Source organism: Gorilla gorilla, chromosome 16, assembly GCF_029281585.2.
Source record: "Gorilla gorilla gorilla isolate KB3781 chromosome 16, NHGRI_mGorGor1-v2.1_pri, whole genome shotgun sequence".
In the NCBI taxonomy this organism is placed as follows: domain Eukaryota; kingdom Metazoa; phylum Chordata; class Mammalia; order Primates; family Hominidae; genus Gorilla; species Gorilla gorilla.
Window position 1 is genome coordinate 40,283,675 of NC_073240.2, and position 21,997 is coordinate 40,305,671.

General features: G+C 43.0%; 2 protein-coding genes across 4 annotated transcripts in view; one reads left to right on the forward strand and one right to left on the reverse strand.

Moving 5' to 3' along the window:
- The first annotated feature begins 354 nt into the window (after positions 1–354).
- Positions 355–16,786, forward strand: THBS1 (thrombospondin 1). Its single transcript, XM_004055957.5, has 22 exons — positions 355–514; positions 1,133–1,228; positions 1,497–2,056; positions 2,921–2,996; positions 3,294–3,493; positions 3,606–3,728; positions 4,775–4,868; positions 6,652–6,825; positions 7,347–7,523; positions 7,831–8,004; positions 8,264–8,391; positions 8,507–8,659; positions 9,111–9,329; positions 9,823–9,930; positions 10,498–10,657; positions 10,812–10,930; positions 11,870–12,104; positions 12,302–12,529; positions 12,696–12,967; positions 13,406–13,503; positions 13,609–13,748; positions 14,676–16,786. Exons 2-22 carry the CDS (start codon positions 1,162–1,164, stop codon positions 14,681–14,683), a joined length of 3,513 nt encoding a protein of 1,170 aa, XP_004056005.1. The 5' UTR covers positions 355–514; positions 1,133–1,161; the 3' UTR covers positions 14,684–16,786.
- Positions 16,200–21,997, reverse strand: part of FSIP1 (fibrous sheath interacting protein 1) — a 192,472-nt gene continuing 186,674 nt past the window's right edge. For all 3 annotated transcript variants that reach the window (XM_055363355.2, XM_055363352.2, XM_055363353.2), the window contains one exon: positions 16,200–20,240. In XM_055363355.2, coding sequence (XP_055219330.2) covers positions 20,194–20,240 — 47 coding nt within the window. In that variant the 3' untranslated portion in view covers positions 16,200–20,193. The remainder of the gene's footprint in view (positions 20,241–21,997) is intronic.

Consider the following 21,997-nt stretch of genomic DNA (forward strand, 5'->3'; position numbering starts at 1 on the left):
AAAGCCCCTGCCCCACCCCGCGGGCCCTCCTAGGTGGTCTCCCCAGCCCCGTCCCTGCTCGGGATGCTTGCTGATCACCCCGAGCCAGCGTGGCGCAAGAGTACGAGCGCCGAGCCCGTGCGCGCCAAGGCTGCGTGGGCGGGCACCGACTTTTCTGAGAAGTTCTAGTGCTCCCAAGCCCCGACCCCCGCCCCCTTCACTTTCTAGCTGGAAAGTTGCGCGCCAGGCAGCGGGGGGCGGAGAGGAGCCCAGACTGGCCCCCCTCCCGCTTCCTGCCCGGCCGCCGCCCATTGGCCGGAGGAATCCCCAGGAATGCGAGCGCCCCTTTAAAAGCGCGCGGCTCCTCCGCCTTGCCAGCCACTGCGCCCGAGCTGGCCTGCGAGTTCAGGGCTCCTGCCGCTCTCCAGGAGCAACCTCTACTCCGGACGCACAGGCGGTCCCCGCGCCCCTCCAGCCCTCGCCGCCCTCGCCGCCCTCGCCACCGCTCCCGGCCGCCGCGCTCCGGTACACACAGGTAAGTCGCCCCGGCGGCCGCCGAGGACCAAAGCTGCCCGGGACATCCCCCTGGAGCGCTGAGGCTTCAGTCCCTCTGGTGGACCCCGGAACCTACACTCTCCCCGCTCGCCTGCCCCAGCCCGCTCCTCTCAGCCGCTGGAGGACTCTTCAGGGCAAGGCTCCAGAGCCATCCTCTCCAGCCTTGAGGTTCACAAACCAACTCATCAGGACACCCCAAGATTTCCTTACTCTCTGAAGTCCTCCTTAAGCCTTTGTATCAGCACTCCAGGGAAGAGTCTGTACTTCCCCGTGCCCTCCCTGCAACCCCAAACTACAGTTCCTGATCTTGTTCAACTTCGACTTCCCAAAAGCCCCCAAATTGTTGGTCTTGCGCCCCCCACACTTTAAAACCAGCATCTCTTTCCTCCACCTCTCTCTCTCTCTCTCTCTCTCTCTCTCTCTCTCTCTCTCTCTCTCATGCTCTCTGGAAAGTAATCCTGTTGTCCTTCATTTCAGCAAACGCGGGGTCAAAGAGGGATGGTCCCGGCCCTGTCCCCATGCCCAGCCCCGTTTCGGCGCACCCTCCCTCCCTGCCTAGCTGATCTCTGACCCTCGGCTCTTGTGCTTCCTGCTGCAGGATCCCTGCTGGGCACCAACAGCTCCACCATGGGGCTGGCCTGGGGACTAGGCGTCCTGTTCCTGATGCATGTGTGTGGCACCAACCGCATTCCAGGTGAGTTTGTGTGGCACCTTTAGGGGAAGGAGGGACAAGGAAGAGGTGCTGGCTATCCCAGGTGTGCCCTCTCACGTGCTGTCCTCTCCCTCTTGAGCCTGACTGGACATCAGGACGCAGCTTCACTCTGATCCTGGTGTTTATTCACCTCTTTCAGTGGTTGCCAGGAGTTTTCACCCCAGCCCTTTGTCTCCACCCCTAAGGACTCAGCCCCCTACTGCTGGTCCCAGCCTAGAAAGCTCACTTTGTGTTCTCTCCTGTCTAACAGAGTCTGGCGGAGACAACAGCGTGTTTGACATCTTTGAACTCACCGGGGCCGCCCGCAAGGGGTCTGGGCGCCGACTGGTGAAGGGCCCCGACCCTTCCAGCCCAGCTTTCCGCATCGAGGATGCCAACCTGATCCCCCCTGTGCCTGATGACAAGTTCCAAGACCTGGTGGATGCTGTGCGGGCAGAAAAGGGTTTCCTCCTTCTGGCATCCCTGAGGCAGATGAAGAAGACCCGGGGCACGCTGCTGGCCCTGGAGCGGAAAGACCACTCTGGCCAGGTCTTCAGCGTGGTGTCCAATGGCAAGGCGGGCACCCTGGACCTCAGCCTGACCGTCCAAGGAAAGCAGCACGTGGTGTCTGTGGAAGAAGCTCTCCTGGCAACCGGCCAGTGGAAGAGCATCACCCTGTTTGTGCAGGAAGACAGGGCCCAGCTGTACATCGACTGTGAAAAGATGGAGAATGCTGAGTTGGACGTCCCCATCCAAAGCGTCTTCACCAGAGACCTGGCCAGCATCGCCAGACTCCGCATCGCAAAGGGGGGCGTCAATGACAATTTCCAGGTGAGGCTTCTTCTCTGAGCCCTGCTCCGTGGGATCATCTGCTAGACAGGTGACCTGCTGGGAGGGCTACAGGAAATCCTGTCTGTAAACTAAAGCAGCAGTTCTCAGATTTTAGGCAGCATGAGCATCACCTGGAGGGCTTGTGAAAGCTCACCCTGCTGCACCCCAGCCCCAGAGTCTGGGATTCTGTAAAACTGCAACTCTAACAAGTACCAGGTGATGCTGATGCCGGTGGTCTGGGAAGCACACTTTGAAAACTACTCAAGGAAACAAGAAATGGTTTTCCTTTAGCAGTCAGCCTGTTCAAGCCTTAGATACTCCTTAGGCTCTTAAGAAAAGAGCTTATTTCAAATGCATTCCCCCAATTTTAATCTTGTTTGAAATGGATACTTTCTATGGGCAGAATCAGTACCACTTTGCTATTGGATTCCTCATGGGGATGCAGCTGGTCTCACATAAAAGGTTAAAATAGCAGTTAGTTGTTGCTGTTACAGCTTCATCTGTGCCTTAACTTCTAGATCTTTGCAACGGTGGCTTTGAACTCCCACATTTAACTCTTTGACACTGGAAAGTGTCATTATATCCTCTGGGCTTAGGATCAGATTCCATTTCCTGTGTACCCAAGTAGGCTGATAACTGAATTCTTTGTAAAATACTCAAGACTTGGCAGAAGTCACAATTAAGATTTTGAAGTTGTTTGGCGATTAATGTTGCTGTGTTATTTTGACATAGTGATCTTAAGACAGCTCTTTGAAGCTTTTAGAACATCTATTGTATGCTTTTCCTAGCATAGAGACAGTCTCCCCCAACCCCATCACCACCCCCCTCAGCATTCTACAAGTAATGTGTGTCCTCTGCCCACAGGGGGTGCTGCAGAATGTGAGGTTTGTCTTTGGAACCACACCAGAAGACATCCTCAGGAACAAAGGCTGCTCCAGCTGTGAGTACCCCTCTATTTTTAGGGCACATAGGGAATCAGGGGGAATTCCACCAAAAACAAACTGAGGAATTTAGCAATAGTGGTTATACATAAATTACCCCCAGTGAGATCATCAAGAGGCATACAGAAGTGACTCCAAGGGGTACTATACACACACACGTATACACACATGTGCGCATACACGCAGCCCCTCTACCTGCATCCTTCACACCAAATGAAACGTCTTCTACCACTAAGAACTCAAGAGGCTGGTTGGTAAGAGTATCTATTTGAAGTTTTCATTTTGTTTCTTGCCAGCTACCAGTGTCCTCCTCACCCTTGACAACAACGTGGTGAATGGTTCCAGCCCTGCCATCCGCACTAACTACATTGGCCACAAGACAAAGGACTTGCAAGCCATCTGCGGCATCTCCTGTGATGAGCTGTCCAGCATGGTCCTGGAACTCAGGGGCCTGCGCACCATTGTGACCACGCTGCAGGACAGCATCCGCAAAGTGGTCAGTGGCCTCTGCACCCAGCCCATTAGCATGAACCCTGGAAGGTTTATTGCAGATGGTCCCAAATGACTGAAAATGCGGGGGGACACTAATGATATTCTCTCCCATTTAGACTGAAGAGAACAAAGAGTTGGCCAATGAGCTGAGGCGGCCTCCCCTATGCTATCACAACGGAGTTCAGTACAGAAATAACGAGGAATGGACTGTTGATAGCTGCACTGAGTGTCACTGTCAGGTAAGGGACCTTCACCAGCCAGAATAAGAATCGACGGCTTTTGTTTGAACCTACATCTTTGGGGAAATACCCTAATCGCCACAGAGATTCTTTTTATGTTCCATGGCCTGATAACAAAGTGTTTTTTTTTCTTTAAGATGCAATTAAGGCATCTATAAGTTCTTCTTTAAACTCTCAGATGGTTTATCAAAGTATTAATTATACCCCAGGCTAAGTATCTAAGAGAATGAATCTACTAAGACATCTGAATAATTTACCTACCTTAGTTCAAAGACTAAGTGTTGAATGTCAGGTAAATAAAACCTGGTTGGAACATTCATTTTTTTTTCCCAACCCTGATTTATATTCAGCTTTGGCATAGGTTCTTTTAGTACAGTAGCAATTGTTTTTCAAATCACTTAGTCTGACACTGTTAGGATGTTACTGTCTGCTTTGCTCAGATGGCACTGCCAGGTGTATGATTCACTCTAGCATCCCCGCATGCCAGTGGCCAGTGAGTTTGGAGGTTCACCTGGCTTATCTATTAATAGCAAAGTATTTGAATTTGCTTAAATACAAATCACAGATGACTGGCTGTGGGAACCAACTTCATTAAATTCCCTTTCTTTTCCAATATAAAGACAGATCACAGATCTATAGATGAGGAAAAAGTGCTTATAGATCTTCCTTCCTCCCCCCAAACACATAATATAAAAACGTAAAAGTCCTGGCTGAATTTTCTGAGTTTGATTTCAGACATAGATTTGACCCATGATGTTTGTTGGTTCCTCTGCTATAAATTCTTTGTACTGTAACTTCCACCCTTGACTAAGTAGCAATTAAAAAGAACTTTCCAAGGAATGGAGTGACACGTAAACTAGCACTAGAACTGTCTCTACGATAGTGGTGGCTGCAAATATGACAGAGACAGATCTATGAAAATCATTCCACTAGAGCATTGACAGCCCTGACCATGTTTTGGCTTGTAAAGGAAATGTCACAGGATGTAGACTTCTGTATGCAACATGCTCAGCAGCCTGTTCCCCTCTCACTCTCTTGCCCTGCAGAACTCAGTTACCATCTGCAAAAAGGTGTCCTGCCCCATCATGCCCTGCTCCAATGCCACAGTTCCTGATGGAGAATGCTGTCCTCGCTGTTGGCGTAAGTTTCTCAAATGGCATAGCTATTCTTCAGTGACTAGGTCAGTTCTACATACATCCTAGACAGCCGAGCACAACACTGGAACCCCACCCCCATCTCCATCATGCTTTCATTCAGTTTCTTGCTGCAGCAGCTGGTTAACTGACAGCTTATCTGCTGTACAGAGCCAAAACTCCATTATGAGTACATCGTAATTACCCATCTGGATTACAGTAATGGCAGTGAAGATCTTGGTATAGCTCATTAATTCTGATTTTTTGCTTTGAGGAAAAGAGATGAAGACGTGGCAGCAACAGCTCTAAGTTGACTGCTTTTAGAATTTGACCTTAGTGGCACAGAGTTAAGAAAAATCTGCTCACCAGAGATATTGACAGGCTTACTGTGTAAGCATTGGCCTGATCGGGCCTGGAAGTTTTGCCCCTGTCATCTGTAGGGATAAGAGGGCCTAGGAGAATAGCAGCAATCTGAGCTCTAGAGCACCAAAAGAAATTAGGCACAATATTGTTCCATGGCACGTTATCCCTGGCTTTTGTTACCAGTAAAATGAGTGACTTTGCTGAGACAATATTTAGTGTAGCAGGTACAAGTTATAAAAGTGATTCATCACAACTAAGATAAGGAAGAAAACAGGAAAACAGCACTTGCCCTTCACACACACAGAAACACACATGCACACACACACAAACACACCCTTGTCACAGCTCAGAATAACCAATTCCATCCAGGGATCATATTAGCGATACTGGCACTGTAATGATCGTTTTTACATTTATTTTCTGTTCCGCATTCACTTAACACGTGCGTTAAAAGGAACAAAGCTAGCTGGAGGTAGCAAAGTTTTGAACTTGAATCAGGGATTGCTAAGAAAACTTACAACTAATGACCACAGAAAATAAGTTCTTTGTCTTCTGTCTGATACAGCTAGATGTGATTGTAGCCGTGGTGCCTGGGCAGATGGTAAACAAACATGCTGTCCTTTTATGACAATATGTGCAGAGAAGGCCCCAAACGCTGGGGTGAGAGGAACAACAAACTGACTAACTCACGGCCAAGTTGGAGCCAGAACCAACAACAGCTCGGCTGCCTTCACACTCATCTGTCAAACACATGGTGTATGGCTCCCCTGACAGAAATGACTCCTATAAGCTTCCTCATACTCGCGCATTCTTGGAAGTCTGAGACTGGAAATGCCTACCCAGATATGTTAAGTCAGTAAAGGAAAATTCATTTGCAATGCTGAGAGGAGAAAGAAAAGCAATGAATAGGAGAGCATACACTGTGGGAAGGCTCAGCTATACTGAGCCAGGCAAAGCATCCGATTACCCCACTGCTGGACACATCATGACCTGGGATAAATCCCTGGGCCGTTGGCCTAAGAAATATGTTGCTTTTCATCCTGTATAACTGCAACTTTGTGCCGGCTCATATTATGTTCTAGAGAGCTCATGTACACCATGGTGACCATAGTTAATAATACTGGATTGTATGCTTAAAATTTGCTAAGAGAGTAGATCTTAAGTCATCACCAAAAAAAGTAACTGTAAGATGATGGAGATGTGTTAATTAGCTTGACGGTGGTAATCACAATATATGTGTATATCAAAACATCACATTATACACCTTAAATGTTTATAATATTTGTCAATTATACCTCAGTAAAGCCAAAAAGAAATAAATATATTGCTTTTCACCCTCTGGCAAGTGGAGGGCCCTGAACAGAGACCTCTAAAGAACAGCTTGTCCTAATCATCATGTACCTGATGAACCTCTGTTTCCCCTGCAGCCAGCGACTCTGCGGACGATGGCTGGTCTCCATGGTCTGAGTGGACCTCCTGTTCTACAAGCTGTGGCAATGGAATTCAGCAGCGCGGCCGCTCCTGCGATAGCCTCAACAACCGATGTGAGGGCTCCTCGGTCCAGACACGGACCTGCCACATTCAGGAGTGTGACAAGAGATGTAAGCATCTTAGCCTCTCAGGGACGTAGAGAACTGACCTGTCCTTGTTGTCGTCACCAAGGGCAGCTCCACAGCATGTATATTAAGAACACGGGTTCTAGGATCTCTGGATCCCAATCCCACTGCTTAGCTGTGCACCCTTGAACACAACTTACCCTCTCTGAGGCTCTTTCCTCATTTGCAACTTGGAGATAATAATAGTTCTTGATAAGTTTATCTTGAGCATTTTATTTAGATACTGCATGTAAAGCAGTTAGCATTGAGTTTTGGTTTATGGTAAGCACCCTGTAAATGTTAGGATATTAACAGCAACCCATAAAAACAGCAAACTTATCTGTTCTCTGGTAGAAAACATTCCATGTTGACATTTGGGCATGTGGCCAGGAGCCAATTTCTACCGTACACTGGGTTTAGTTGCCATTGACCATTTCCTGGAAATACTTCTGCGTGCTCCTGATGGGAGCCTCTATTTGGCTGTCTCTAAGCCAAAACCATTTGTGACCATCAACTTTGTACTTTAGTTAAACAGGATGGTGGCTGGAGCCACTGGTCCCCGTGGTCATCTTGTTCTGTGACATGTGGTGATGGTGTGATCACAAGGATCCGGCTCTGCAACTCTCCCAGCCCCCAGATGAATGGGAAACCCTGTGAAGGCGAAGCGCGGGAGACCAAAGCCTGCAAGAAAGACGCCTGCCCCAGTAAGTGTGAGGTCCGCTGCAAGGGTGAACATGGGCAGCAGCTCTGCCCAGCTGGTTGCCTGGCATCTGCAGCCTGCAGTTCAGTGGGTCATAGAGCAGGAAGGTTACCTACTAGAGAAACAAACAGAAGCAAAGTCCTGCAGGCTCAGCAACTTCTTTTAATGAAAAACAAACTCACCCTCTTCCCCAGCATTCTTTCCATGTGTCAGAGAAGCAGAGGTTTCTTGAACGGGCTTAGGAGAGTCTATGACAAGGGAGGGATTTGAAAGTTGATCTTAATTGTTGCCTGTGGTTCGTCTTCTTACAGTCAATGGAGGCTGGGGTCCTTGGTCACCATGGGACATCTGTTCTGTCACCTGTGGAGGAGGGGTACAGAAACGTAGTCGTCTCTGCAACAACCCCACACCCCAGTTTGGAGGCAAGGACTGCGTTGGTGATGTAACAGAAAACCAGATCTGCAACAAGCAGGACTGTCCAATTGGTGAGCCATGCAGCCCAGGATGAAACGACCCAGGAGCTTTGCTCTTTTACTGAATGCTGCAGTCAGCATTCGAGGAGATTCCAGCTTGGTTAGTCCTGAGCGATTTGATTGCTCTAAGATGCAGGTGGACAACATAATCCCAACAAGTTATCGGTTCCCTATACCCTATAATATCTTACACTGTGTTAAGTGCCCAGCATGGCAGTATGGCAGCTTAGACCAACCATTTACTGTGACTGTCTCTCTCTCCTTGTCTCAGACGGATGCCTGTCCAATCCCTGCTTTGCCGGCGTGAAGTGTACTAGCTACCCTGATGGCAGCTGGAAATGTGGTGCTTGTCCCCCTGGTTACAGTGGAAATGGCATCCAGTGCACAGATGTTGATGAGGTGAGGAACTGATGGGGCTCCGAGTTTCTGGATCTAGGAAAGCAGCTAACCTGTGCAGTCGCTTCCTTATGGCAGTGACTTCTAAACATGAAGCACGCTCTTATTTCCTCCATAGTGCAAAGAAGTGCCTGATGCCTGCTTCAACCACAATGGAGAGCACCGGTGTAAGAACACGGACCCTGGCTACAACTGCCTGCCCTGCCCCCCACGCTTCACCGGCTCACAGCCCTTCGGCCAGGGTGTCGAACACGCCACGGCCAACAAACAGGTACAGTCAACTAGACGAGTAAACCAGAGGACAGGAGAGCTGTCCTTGACCAAAATAACTGGGAGCGGGAGGAATGTAATTTCATACCCTTCACCAAAAAAAAAGGGCGAGGAGATGAATGTACCGTCTAGTTTTAGAAACGTGATTAGAAAATCCATGGTAAATCCTGCAGGGGAAAAACAGTCTTCCATATTTAATAAAAAATGCTGCTCTGGAATAAGTTGTGAGCAGATGGACTTGTAAACGCCTAGGTGCTGAGCAAATTCCAGAAAAATAAACATAAAGCAAAGTTTGCTTATAGCCTCAGGAAGAATGGGGAGGGACAGAGGTCCCACACTCTTCCAAATGGAGCCTCTGTCTACTCAGAGGTGACAGGGATCTGGATTCTTGTTTCCATGATATCTGAGGATTCTCGAAAGCTCTGTGTAACAGCAGGATGGTGTACCCTCAGGTGTGCAAGCCCCGTAACCCCTGCACGGATGGGACCCACGACTGCAACAAGAACGCCAAGTGCAACTACCTGGGCCACTATAGCGACCCCATGTACCGCTGCGAGTGCAAGCCTGGCTACGCTGGCAATGGCATCATCTGCGGGGAGGACACAGACCTGGATGGCTGGCCCAATGAGAACCTGGTGTGCGTGGCCAATGCGACTTACCACTGCAAAAAGGTAGAGCCAGGTCCTTTGTGTGCCTCCAGAAAGAGGGCCCATCACCTTATCAAAACACAGGCTAAGGAATTTTAAATACTTAAAGTTTGGACATGAAACTGAAAGACTAAATCTCCCAAAGGGAGAGGGGCACTAATTCCTATTAAAATTAAATTACTTGGTGCCAAAAACATGAACAGGGCTAGCTCTTTTTGGGCAACTGTGTTCCATAGTCAACTCTTCTGTCCAAAAAAAAGTTCAGTACTCTATCCAAATACCAGCAAAGCATGACTTGTGTTCACAACATCTATAAAGCCTAGAGCATTTACACAAATTCTGTATGTATATCCCCCAAGAAAAGTTTTATTTTCTTGTCTTCCCATAAAAAAACATATGCTGTTACTGAGCCAAATTCTGTTCTTTTTCTATTTGGAATTCCAGGTACACTCCCTCGTGCATGAGCTCAGCATGAGGAAGGCAACTGAAGCAGTGATATATATCTTCTCTTTCCTAGGATAATTGCCCCAACCTCCCCAACTCAGGGCAGGAAGACTATGACAAGGATGGAATTGGTGATGCCTGTGATGATGATGATGACAATGATAAAATTCCAGATGACAGGGTAAAAACAGTTTTCCATCCCTTTTTCATCTTTTCAATTCAGCAAGAGCCTGAAACACTTTGGGATTCAAGGAAATTACATGGCTATAGCAAAAAATATACCAAATCAATACACAGGATAATTAGAAATTATTCATTGTGTTCCGGTAGTTTAAGGATGTAGATGTTGCCAAGAGAATTTTTAAATGAGGGTTTTGTTTTTCATCAGAACTGTTTTTCTCTGCACTTGAGAAATTATAATGCATAAACAAATGTCACTTGGTTCCCTAGATTCATTTCAAATGTCACATCGAAATTACAGTAAAATTGACTTTGGGCACACTATGAACTGAGATGATGGGATTATATTCTACATCTCACTAACTTCTAACCCACAGGGATCCATTTTTTTAACTATGTCCTTTTAACTTTTGTAGTGATCGTTTTACACTGAGTGATCAATTAGCCTATCCACTAGGTAGAAAGTATTGCTGATTTTCACAGTTTTAGACATATTATGCACATGGTTTGAGGCTTGAGCTGTTTTCAAGGACAACATTGTTAAGTGCTCCATTTCTTCTCTTTGCAGGACAACTGTCCATTCCATTACAACCCAGCTCAGTATGACTATGACAGAGATGATGTGGGAGACCGCTGTGACAACTGTCCCTACAACCACAACCCAGATCAGGCAGACACAGATAACAATGGGGAAGGAGACGCCTGTGCTGCAGACATTGATGGAGACGGTAAGGTGCTGCCTGATCACAGGGCCCGCGGGAGACAGGGACATGCACAGCTTTCCAAACTTACTTCTGTCTAGTCCTGGCTATTAGTATGCACTTTGGTGGAAACATCCAAGGCTGGAGAGCCCAGCTCTTATTTGTCCCTTGTTCTCTTCAGGTATCCTCAATGAACGGGACAACTGCCAGTACGTCTACAATGTGGACCAGAGAGACACTGATATGGATGGGGTTGGAGATCAGTGTGACAACTGCCCCTTGGAACATAATCCGGATCAGGTAGGTGGATGGACTCCTTTCAGAGTCTTTCAGTAAACTGTTGGAATATCCCTTTCATGGCCTTTGAAAAATGAGCTTAACAAAGTTCAAACACTTTCATTACTGTGGCTCCCTGGCTTCTCATAGCCAACTGGAATACGTTCATGTAAATAATTTGCCTGATGTGAGCTCCTTGCACAGAGTCTCACAGATCTTTAGCATGAAGATCTCGTAACTTCAGTCTTACCTTCTGTAAGAAGGGCTACTGGACTTGCTCAGCATCGTCTACCATTGTTAAGACAAATTATACAAAGCAGACATCTGTGACTGACAACTGTACAATAATATTAATCATATGTAATACTAAGAGATGGAAAAATAAATGTGCATAAGCAAAATAACCATTTTCATGGCTAATGATGTAATCTAGCTATAAGAAAATCATCAAACTAAGGATACATCCAAAACCAAAGTAATTTATCCCTGTCATAAACATTACCCAGACAGTATACAACACAGGGACCAGTGGTCTGTTTCCATCTTTTCAGGACTTAGAGAAGTCGACATGTCAACAGTTTTACAACTGAAACCTTCTAAGGAAATTCTCTGTTAAAGTATCCAGAAAATTTCATCTAACATTAAGATGTAAACAGTTAACATTTCATTTCATCTTTAGTAATTAAATAACACTCTATTTGACCTTATTTAGAAAGTTTTATATGTAAAACATTTTTAAATTATCCCTTCTCAGATTTGTATACGAAAACAAAGATAAAGGAAAAAAACTTTTAAAATGTAATTGCTACGATTGCTATCTTTCTGCAGGAGTGTGTAAATAGACATGACACCCCACTGGCTATATCAAACAATGGAGAATTTTCCCTGTGGTGGGGGCATAAGTTATCTTTAACATGAATGGTTTATACTGCAATTTACCCTCCATTTACATCTCTCTTTCAGCTGGACTCTGACTCAGACCGCATTGGAGATACCTGTGACAACAATCAGGATATTGATGAAGATGGCCACCAGAACAATCTGGACAACTGTCCCTATGTGCCCAATGCCAACCAGGCTGACCATGACAAAGATGGCAAGGGAGATGCCTGTGACCACGATGATGACAACGATGGCATTCCTGATGACAGGGACAACTGCAGACTCGTGCCCAATCCCGACCAGAAGGACTCTGACGGTGAGTCAGGGGAGCCACTTTCTAAGACAGGGACTGCTGGCACAGCTGTGTAGATTGAGGAAATGAAACCAAGGCTCAAAGCATTTGACAGGATGAAGGGACCAAATGCCAACTTAGACAAGATAGTGACATTTCTGACACCAATAATAATAATAGCACTTCAGAATTTTGCTGAACTCTTGCTTTTTTGACCTCAGGCGATGGTCGAGGTGATGCTTGCAAAGACGATTTTGACCATGACAGTGTTCCAGACATCGATGACATCTGTCCTGAGAATGTTGACATCAGTGAGACCGATTTCCGCCGATTCCAGATGATTCCTCTGGACCCCAAAGGGACATCCCAAAATGACCCTAACTGGGTTGTACGCCATCAGGGTAAAGAACTCGTCCAGACTGTCAACTGTGATCCTGGACTCGCTGTAGGTGAGTAGCGAGTTCTTAGATCCTAAGAGACTGATGCATACATGGGGAAAAACAAATATAAAACCTGGCAGTTGTACCTATCCCTGTGGGTGCTGAGGATGTCTGGGAACATGATGAACCTTCTGAAGGCTGCAGGTTTTAACCTGCCTCTGGGCTCTTCTTCCAGGTTATGATGAGTTTAATGCTGTGGACTTCAGTGGCACCTTCTTCATCAACACCGAAAGGGACGATGACTATGCTGGATTTGTCTTCGGCTACCAGTCCAGCAGCCGCTTTTATGTTGTGATGTGGAAGCAAGTCACCCAGTCCTACTGGGACACCAACCCCACGAGGGCTCAGGGATACTCAGGCCTTTCTGTGAAAGTTGTAAACTCCACCACAGGGCCTGGCGAGCACCTGCGGAATGCCCTGTGGCACACAGGAAACACCCCTGGCCAGGTAAGAAGCAAAGCCCTGGAACAGAGAGAGAGAGCTTATGGGTGCCTGACTAGCACTGGGGATGCTGTGCTTTGACCAAGACTCTGACCAGGGAGTCTTAGAAAGTTCCCAGCATCACCAGCTGCAGCATTGAACTCTGCTTTGTAAAAACATAATAGTGTTGAAAAGAGAGCTTGACCAAGAATTGTCCTGCAGATCCTAAGGTGCCTTCAGCCTTTTCAAACAAAAAAACCTCCTTCCCTCCTCTCTGTCTGCTTTATATGTGTGCTCAGTGACACACAACAAATATGAGAGGACTTGGAAAAATTCCCCATTGCAGCCCTCTAACTTAGATCAGCTCGGTGCCTTTCAAGCATTGTTTCTGATGGAATGAAATAGAAATCTTTACCTGAAGGAGCTGTGTTTCAACCTTTCCTTTTCCTTTTCCTTTTCCTTCAGGTGCGCACCCTGTGGCATGACCCTCGTCACATAGGCTGGAAAGATTTCACCGCCTACAGATGGCGTCTCAGCCACAGGCCAAAGACGGGTTTCATTAGGTACAATCATACTGATTCAATTTCACTTACAGTCACACTGATGGACAAAAAGACAAAAAGTGTTAAACAGCGTTGTCACTAAACAACATTTTTTTTTCCCTGCAGAGTGGTGATGTATGAAGGGAAGAAAATCATGGCTGACTCAGGACCCATCTATGATAAAACCTATGCTGGTGGTAGACTAGGGTTGTTTGTCTTCTCTCAAGAAATGGTGTTCTTCTCCGACCTGAAATACGAATGTAGAGGTAAGAGCAACATCACCATGAATGTACACTGGACATCTCTATTTCAGACTAATATCAAGGATGACGGTTATGGGGGAGTCCAATGTAAAGACTGTTTTGGAGACAGGGTTATTTCTATTTTGCTTTTGAGGACACAAGGACAAAAATGGAATAATGCCTAGGCACTGTGGCTTATGAGTTCCTGAGTCCTTAGTTATAATATTAGTTTGCTTAGCAATCTCTGTGCTCCTCATACACAGTGCAAAGGTAAGCTGCAGAAAAGCTCCTATATAATTTGGACTTCATTAATAATACTGTTCTTTACAATTATATATTTATATATCTTACTGCTTAGTGTTTTATGCATGCCATCACAGCACGAGTTAGCATTCCCAACTTTTCCCTGTATACAAAGAAGGGAGAGGAATGTTGCTTTCATATTGGCATGTTAAATTAATGTTCACTATTAAACTTAGCATTTTTTTTCTCATTCTTTTTTACTTAGTGATTACTTAAGCTCGCTGAGTCCAACACTGGCTCTACCACAAAATAAGTGCTTAATATATATTTACTGGGCCAAGGCCAGATACCTAAAAGATCAATGAGAGTAGAGAAAGATGGTTGATTTTACTCAAAAAAAATCTAAATTATTAATGTAATTTTTGAGTCCGAATTTTTAAAATAAGACTCCCTAAACTTTTAACATTGAAAGCCTTTGGAAAGCATAATATATGTTCTGGAAGGTTCACGCTGTGTCGGTCTCCTAGCATCAATGTCAGCTAATAAAATTAAATGCTAATGTGCTTGAACAATCTTAAAATTAGGCTTTTGTCATTCGAAAAGTAGAGCTATTCCTATGTGGTTAACTTATTAACTGATACTAAGATGTCTATGCTTTTATGAATTAGTTTTCATTTGTATATTTATTTATATTTGTTTATTTAACAGATCCCTAATCATCAAATTGTTGATTGAAAGACTGATCATAAACCAATGCTGGTATTGCACCTTCTGGAACTATGGGCTTGAGAAAACCCCCAGGATCACTTCTCCTTGCCTTCCTTCTTTTCTCTGCTTGCATCAGTGTGGACTCCTAGAACATGCGACCTGCCTCAAGAAAATGCAGTTTTCAAAAACAGACTCAGCATTCAGCCTCCAATGAATAAGACATCTTCCAAGCATATAAACAATTGCTTTGGTTTCCTTTTGAAAAAGCATCTACTTGCTTCAGTTGGGAAGGTGCCCATTCCACTCTGCCTTTGACACAGAGCAGGGTGCTATTGTGAGGCCATCTCTGAGCAGTGGACTCAAAAGCATTTTCAGGCATGTCAGAGAAGGGAGGACTCACTAGAATTAGCAAACAAAACCACCCTGACATCCTCCTTCAGGAACACGGGGAGCAGAGGCCAAAGCACTAAGGGGAGGGCGCATACCCGAGACGATTGTATGAAGAAAATACGGAGGAACTGTTACATGTTCGGTACTAAGTCATTTTCAGGGGATTGAAAGACTATTGCTGGATTTCATGATGCTGACTGGCGTTAGCTGATTAACCCATGTAAATAGGCACTTAAATAGAAGCAGGAAAGGGAGAGAAAGACTGGCTTCCGGAATTCCTCCCTGATCCCCACCCCTTACTCATCATCACCTGCAGTGGCCAGAATTAGGGAATCAGAATCAAACCAGTGTAAGGCAGTGCTGGCTGCCATTGCCTGGTCACAATGAAATTGGTGGCTTCATTCTAGATGTAGCTTGTGCAGATGTAGCAGAAAAATAGGAAAACCTACCATCTCAGTGAGCACCAGCTGCCTCCCAAAGGAGGGGCAGCCGTGCTTATATTTTTATGGTTACAATGGCACAAAATTATTATCAACCTAACTAAAACATTCCTTTTCTCTTTTTTCCTGAATTATCATGGAGTTTTCTAATTCTCTCTTTTGGAATGTAGATTTTTTTTAAATGCTTTACGATGTAAAATATTTATTTTTTACTTATTCTGGAAGATCTGGCTGAAGGATTATTCATGGAACAGGAAGAAGCATAAAGACTATCCATGTCATCTTTGTTGAGAGTCTTCGTGACTGTAAGATTGTAAATACAGATTATTTATTAACTCTGTTCTGCCTGGAAATTTAGGCTTCATATGGAAAGTGTTTGAGAGCAAGTAGTTGACATTTATCAGCAAATCTCTTGCAAGAACAGCACAAGGAAAATCAGCCTAATAAGCTGCTCTGCCCCTTGTGCTCAGAGTGGATGTTATGGGATTCTTTTTTTCTCTGTTTTATCTTTTCAGGTGGAATTAGTTGGTTATCCATTTGCAAATGTTTTAAATTGCAAAGAAAGCCATGAGGTCTTCAATACTGTTTTACCCCATCCCTTGTGCCTATTTCCAGGGAGAAGGAAAGCATATACACTTTTTTCTTTCATTTTTCCAAAAGAGAAAAAAATGACAAAAGGTGAAACTTACATACAAATATTACCTCATTTGTTGTGTGACTGAGTAAAGAATTTTTGGATCAAGCAGAAAGAGTTTAAGTGTCTAACAAACTTAAAGCTACTGTAGTACCTAAAAAGTCAATGTTGTACATAGTATAAAAACTCTGCAGAGAAGTATTCCCAATAAGGAAATAGCATTGAAATGTTAAAATACAATTTCTGAAAGTTACGTTTTTTTTCTATCATCTTGTATACCATTGCTTTATTTTTATAAATTATTTTCTCATTGCCATTGGAATAGATATCTCAGATTGTGTAGATATGCTATTTAAATAATTTATCAGGAAATACTGCCTGTAGAGTTAGTATTTCTATTTTTATATAATGTTTGCACACTGAATTGAAGAATTGTTGGTTTTTTCTTTTTTTGTTTTGATTTTTTTTTTTTTTTTTTTTTGCTTTTGACCTCCCATTTTTACTATTTGCCAATACTTTTTTCTAGGAATGTGCTTTTTTTTGTACACATTTTTATCCATTTTACATTCTAAAGCAGTGTAAGTTGTATATTACTGTTTCTTATGTACAAGGAACAACAATAAATCATATGGAAATTTATATTTATACTTACTGTATCCATGCTTATTTGTTCTCTACTGGATTTATGTCATGAAGTATATGCGTAAATACCATTCATAAATCAATATAGCATATACAAAAAGAAATTACGGTAAGTCATAGCAACATTCACAGTTTGTATGTGATTTAGAAAGACTGAGTTGCTCAGGCCTAGGCTTAGAATTTGCTGCATTTGTGGAATAAAAGAACAAAATGATACATTAGCCTGCCATATCAAAAACATATAAAAGAGAAATTATCCCTAAGTCAAGGGCCCCCATAAGAATAAAATTTCTTATTAAGGTCATTAGATGTCATTGAATCCTTTTCAAAGTGCAGTATGAAAACAAAGGGAAAAACACTGAAGCACACGCAACTCTCACAGCGACATTTTCTGACCCACGAATGATGCATTGGGTGGGCAACACGACTGCATGTTGTGGAGACACTTCGGAAGTAAATGTGGATGAGGGAGGAGCTGTCCTTGCAATGTTGAGCCAAGCATTACAGATACTCCTCTTGAAGAAGGAATAATAAGTTTAATCAAAAAAGACTAAAAAATGTAAAATTTGGAAGGAATCCATAAATGCGTGTGTGTCTAAATACAAATTATCATGTGAAGAAAAGGCCCAAGTGTACCAATAAGCAGACCTTGATTTTTGGATGGGCTCATCGTGAACGTGGAACACTGACCAGTTAATTTCCAGTTTTAATGAAAACAGATCAAAGAAGAAATTTTATGAGTAGGTTAAAGGTCTGGCTTTGAGGTCTATTAAACACTAGAAAGGACTGGCTGGGTGAGATAAAATCTTCCTTGTTGATTTTCACTCTTATTCTATAAATACTCATCTTTCTGAGTAGCAATGATCACATACAAATGTAAATTGCCAAATCATTTTATAGTACCAAGGTGAAGAAGCAGGAACTAGAAAGTGTTGATAATAGCTGTGGAGTTAGGAAAACTGATCTGAAGGAAATAATTCTTTGAAATGGCAAAGAATTAAATACCATCATTCATTCTCAGAAGAGTTCAACGTTTGAAGTGCTGGGAGATAATTCTAATTCATTCTTGGATAGTGAAGCAAAACTGATTGAAAATACCAAGATAAGACAGAAAAAGTGACTGGAAAGAGGAGCTTTTCTTCCAGGCATGTTCCAGTTTCACCCTAAGACTGACCTTCAAATAATCAGGTTGTACTGAAATAAAGGACTTGTTAAAAATTAAAATTATGTCATCGAGATGATAGCTTTTTTCCTCCTCCAACAGTTTATTGTCATGTGTTGTGGGAGAGCTCAAGTGAAGAGCAATAAACTCTAGGTCTTATAAGAATGTACATACAATAAAGGTGGTGCCAGTAGTTTTTTTTTTCTAAAGAGTCACATGTAGAAAAGCCTCCAGTATTAAGCTCCTGAATTCATTCCTTAAATTAATTGGCTCTCTCTCTCTTCTATAATTTCTTTTTCTTTTTATTTTTGAGATGAAGTCTTGCTCTGTCGCCCAGGCTGGAGTGCAGTGACACAATCTCGGCTCACTGCAACCTCTGCCTCCCCGGTTCAAGCAATTCTCCCTCCTGCCTCAGCCTCCCAAGTAGTTGGGACTACAAGTGCCCGCCACCACGCCCGGCTAATTCTGTATTTTTAGTAGAGACAGGGTTTCACCTTGTTCTGGACAAACACTAAGCCCTAAAGGGAAATCCAAAATAAAAACATCTATTTTTAATAACACTTTCTATCTAAATCAGGGTGACTTTTTAAAAAAAATCCGGAAGCTTTGTGTTGAATTATGTTACAGACTTAGTTACCAGTCCTTGTTAGAGTTACCTTCAGTTGACAGGCTATGAATGGTCTCACCTCTTTTATGGCAGAATTCGTTACTTAAAATCACTCTATTTTCTTCCCCCTTACCTAAATAACAGAAAGGCTCACTATGTCCCAAATATCATTGGCAGAAGCAAATTATAAAGTCATAAGCCCTTTGCAGTGCAAGTCTAGAAATGATTTTACTCTGTGTTTCTTTCTGTCTCCCTCTTCCCTCCCCTTTTTCCTTCCTACCCTCCCCTCCCCTCCCTCCTCCTTCTTTCTCTCTCTCTCTCTCTCATACATACAAACATCAAATACCAGAAAAGCATAGATTTAGAAAGCTGAACTCCTCTGAAAGGCTGATGGACAACACTGGCCCCTCTCTGCCCCACAACAAATTCTCACCCATATCACCTTTGCCCTCTGATTCTTCCCACCCAAACCCTAAAACACAGAGTGTGCCTCATGGCATTCCTATGAGAATCTGAAATCACAACTTTTAACTTATACTTCCATCCCACAGCAAAACTCTTGGCATCAAGATAAATTATATGTAGCACATTGACATCAGCATGAACAATTGCTATTTTAAATGAACAAATAGTAAACTGAAATAGTGTCTGGAAAAAGAAACTGCCTATCAATACCTCTGAAAATAGTAGCTATAGAATTCCTCACTTTAAAAAGTCAAGGAAATTCCATATAAACAATCATTAATGTTATTCAGTATCAGTGGATGAACATGTGCCAGCAAAAACAATGTTATGTATACATCACTCAAATTTTATTAAAGGCAGCACAGCAGCCCGCTCATTTTTTGATTCAGAAATAAACTGCACTTGCAATTCTAATGCCAACTCATCTTATGGAATGTCAACGTAAAATTTTCTCATGAATCTAAGTTACTGACTTGTAACTAAACCGTCTCTCTTAAAATAGTACTGCAGACTTTCTTTTAAAGTAGCTCATCCTTATTTGATGCAATCTAAAAGGCCCAAACTCTGAAAGAAAATAAGAAACTATTGTTAACTATTATTAACAAAGTAATATATCAAACAATTCACTCAAACTCCTACTTAAGAAACGTGTCATCACCAATAAGATAGTAAAGGCTCTTCTAATATTGCTTTGTTGAGACAATTCATTTCATCTTATGGCAGGTTGTACCAATTTCACAGACATGAGACAAGTGGGAAGAAGGAAAAGCAGGGCCACAGCAAAAATTCCCAGTGACCACCATGATCTGTCTGAATCACAGTAGAGGTGAAACATACAAAATTGAATACAGGACAATCACAGCACTTCAACGAGTTTCACCCTAACACGTATACATTAAAATGTTTGTTGGTTTTTATAATGAATCCTAATATTGTAAGATTAGCAATAAATTTATAAACAATAGTCCCAGAAATTTTAATGAGCAAAACCCACTGAACAATTACACCCCAAGTCTCAAAAATATCAAAGAAATATAATCCACAAAGAGCGACTCCAAATGTCAAAATCAATAAAGAATAGTCTCTGCAGTGCATTCATTGAATTCAAATAATTCAATAAGAAATTTAATTTAACTTCATTACCAACTTTCTTAAAAGCACACCCAGCAAGTCCTTGATTAGGGTTCTTTACATTCTTCTGCTGCATCTTTAGTCTCCTGCTCATCTGCACATAAAAACAATAACCACAGTTATGAGAGATTCAGAAATGTATGCATAATTAAGAAAAATAACTCAGCCTATAAAATATTAAATCTTTTTACACATGAGGCAATAATCACACTCTCATTTAATACTTATTGAACAGTCACCACGAGCTGCAGACAAAGTTTACGAGAAAAATAGAAAGATCAGGGCGCCTACTCTCATTGAGCTTACAGCTCAGGGAGAACACTACAGGTTTGGAGCCAAAATGATTATGGATGTGGAGACACACAGAAGTTAATATTTTGCTTTCTACTAAGTTTCTGGGAAGTAGAGTGAGACCAAAAGTAAATGTTATATGTAGAATAGATAAGAGCTGATCGCCTTTCATTTCTTGAAGTGAGAAAAAAAAATTGTGACATTAACAGAAATGGAATGGATTTTTCTACCCTTGGTGAGAAGGTTATCAGAAAATGCAGAATTGACAATAGAACTAAATTTTAAAAAGACAAAGAGAAACAGGAGAAACTGGAACCTTCATGCACGACTGGCAGGAATGGAAAATGGTGCAGTAGCTTTAGAAACAGTCTGGCAGTTCCTGAGAAGGTTACCATAGACCTGGCAATTCCACTTCTAGGTATATGCCCAAGAGAAATGAAAGCATACATCCATACAAAAACTTGTACACAAGCGTTCATATCAACATTATATGTAATAGCCAAAAAGTGGAAACAACCCAAATGTCCATCAAATGATGAATGGATAAGCAAAATGTGATATATCCATATAATTGAGACTTATTCAACAATAGAAAAGAGTGGAGTATGGATACATGCTACGACATGGATGAATCTTGAAGACATAATGTAAGAAGCCAGTCACAAAAGGCCATATGCCGTATGATTCCATTTATATGAAATGTTCAGACTAGGCAAATTCACAGAGACAGAAAGACTGGTGATTGCCTAGGGCTGGGGTTGGGGAAAAATGGGAAGTGATTACTAATACCCATAATGTTGCATTGTGGGGGGTGGAAAAAATAAAAAATTGATAGTGGTGATGGAGGTACAACTCTGTAAATATACTACAAACCATTGAATTGCACACTTTTAATGGGATGAATTGTAGGAAGCTGGTGAACAGTGGCTCCCCAAAACTCACATCCTCATCCCTGCAACCTGTGAAAGGGGTCTTTCTAGATGCAATTAAATTAAGCTTCTCGAGATAAGAAGATCATCCTGGATTCTCTGGGTGGGCCCTATATTCAATAAGAAGTGTTGTTATACAAAAAAGACAGACGGAGATTAACACACACAGATGGAGGGAGGCAATGTGAAGACGGAGGCAGAGACTGGAGTGACGTGGCCACAAAGCCAGGAATGCCCATAGCCAGGAGAAGCTGGAAGAAGCATGGAAGCGTTCTAGCGTTCTCTCATAGGGCCTCCAGGTGGCGTGTGGCCTTGGTGACACCTTGATTTCAAACTTCTGGCCTCCAAAACTGTGAGAGAATAAATTTCTGTCATGGTAATTTGTTGTGACAACCATAGGAAACTAATACAAATATATGAATTATATCTCAATAAAGCCCTTATTAAAAAAAGACTCAACCTTGTAATGAAGGGCAGATGACTTGCAGTTTCAGAGCAAAGTGATAAATATAGTGGTACTGTCAACACATGGAGAAGAAATATTAAACAGGATGTAGAGGCAGGTGGGATGAATGAAAAGTGGATCACAATACCCCCATGCATGAGGTGGGAGATGATGGGACATAATTCC

Coding starts and splice junctions, on each gene's coding strand:
- THBS1 (XM_004055957.5), top strand. CDS start 1,162: ATGGGGCTGGCCTGGGGACTAGGCGTCCTGTTCCTGATGCATGTGTGT. Junction 1,229..1,496: donor TGGCACCAACCGCATTCCAG/GTGAGTTTGTGT, acceptor CCTGTCTAACAG/AGTCTGGCGGAGACAACAGC. Junction 12,105..12,301: donor CGACCAGAAGGACTCTGACG/GTGAGTCAGGGG, acceptor TTTTGACCTCAG/GCGATGGTCGAGGTGATGCT.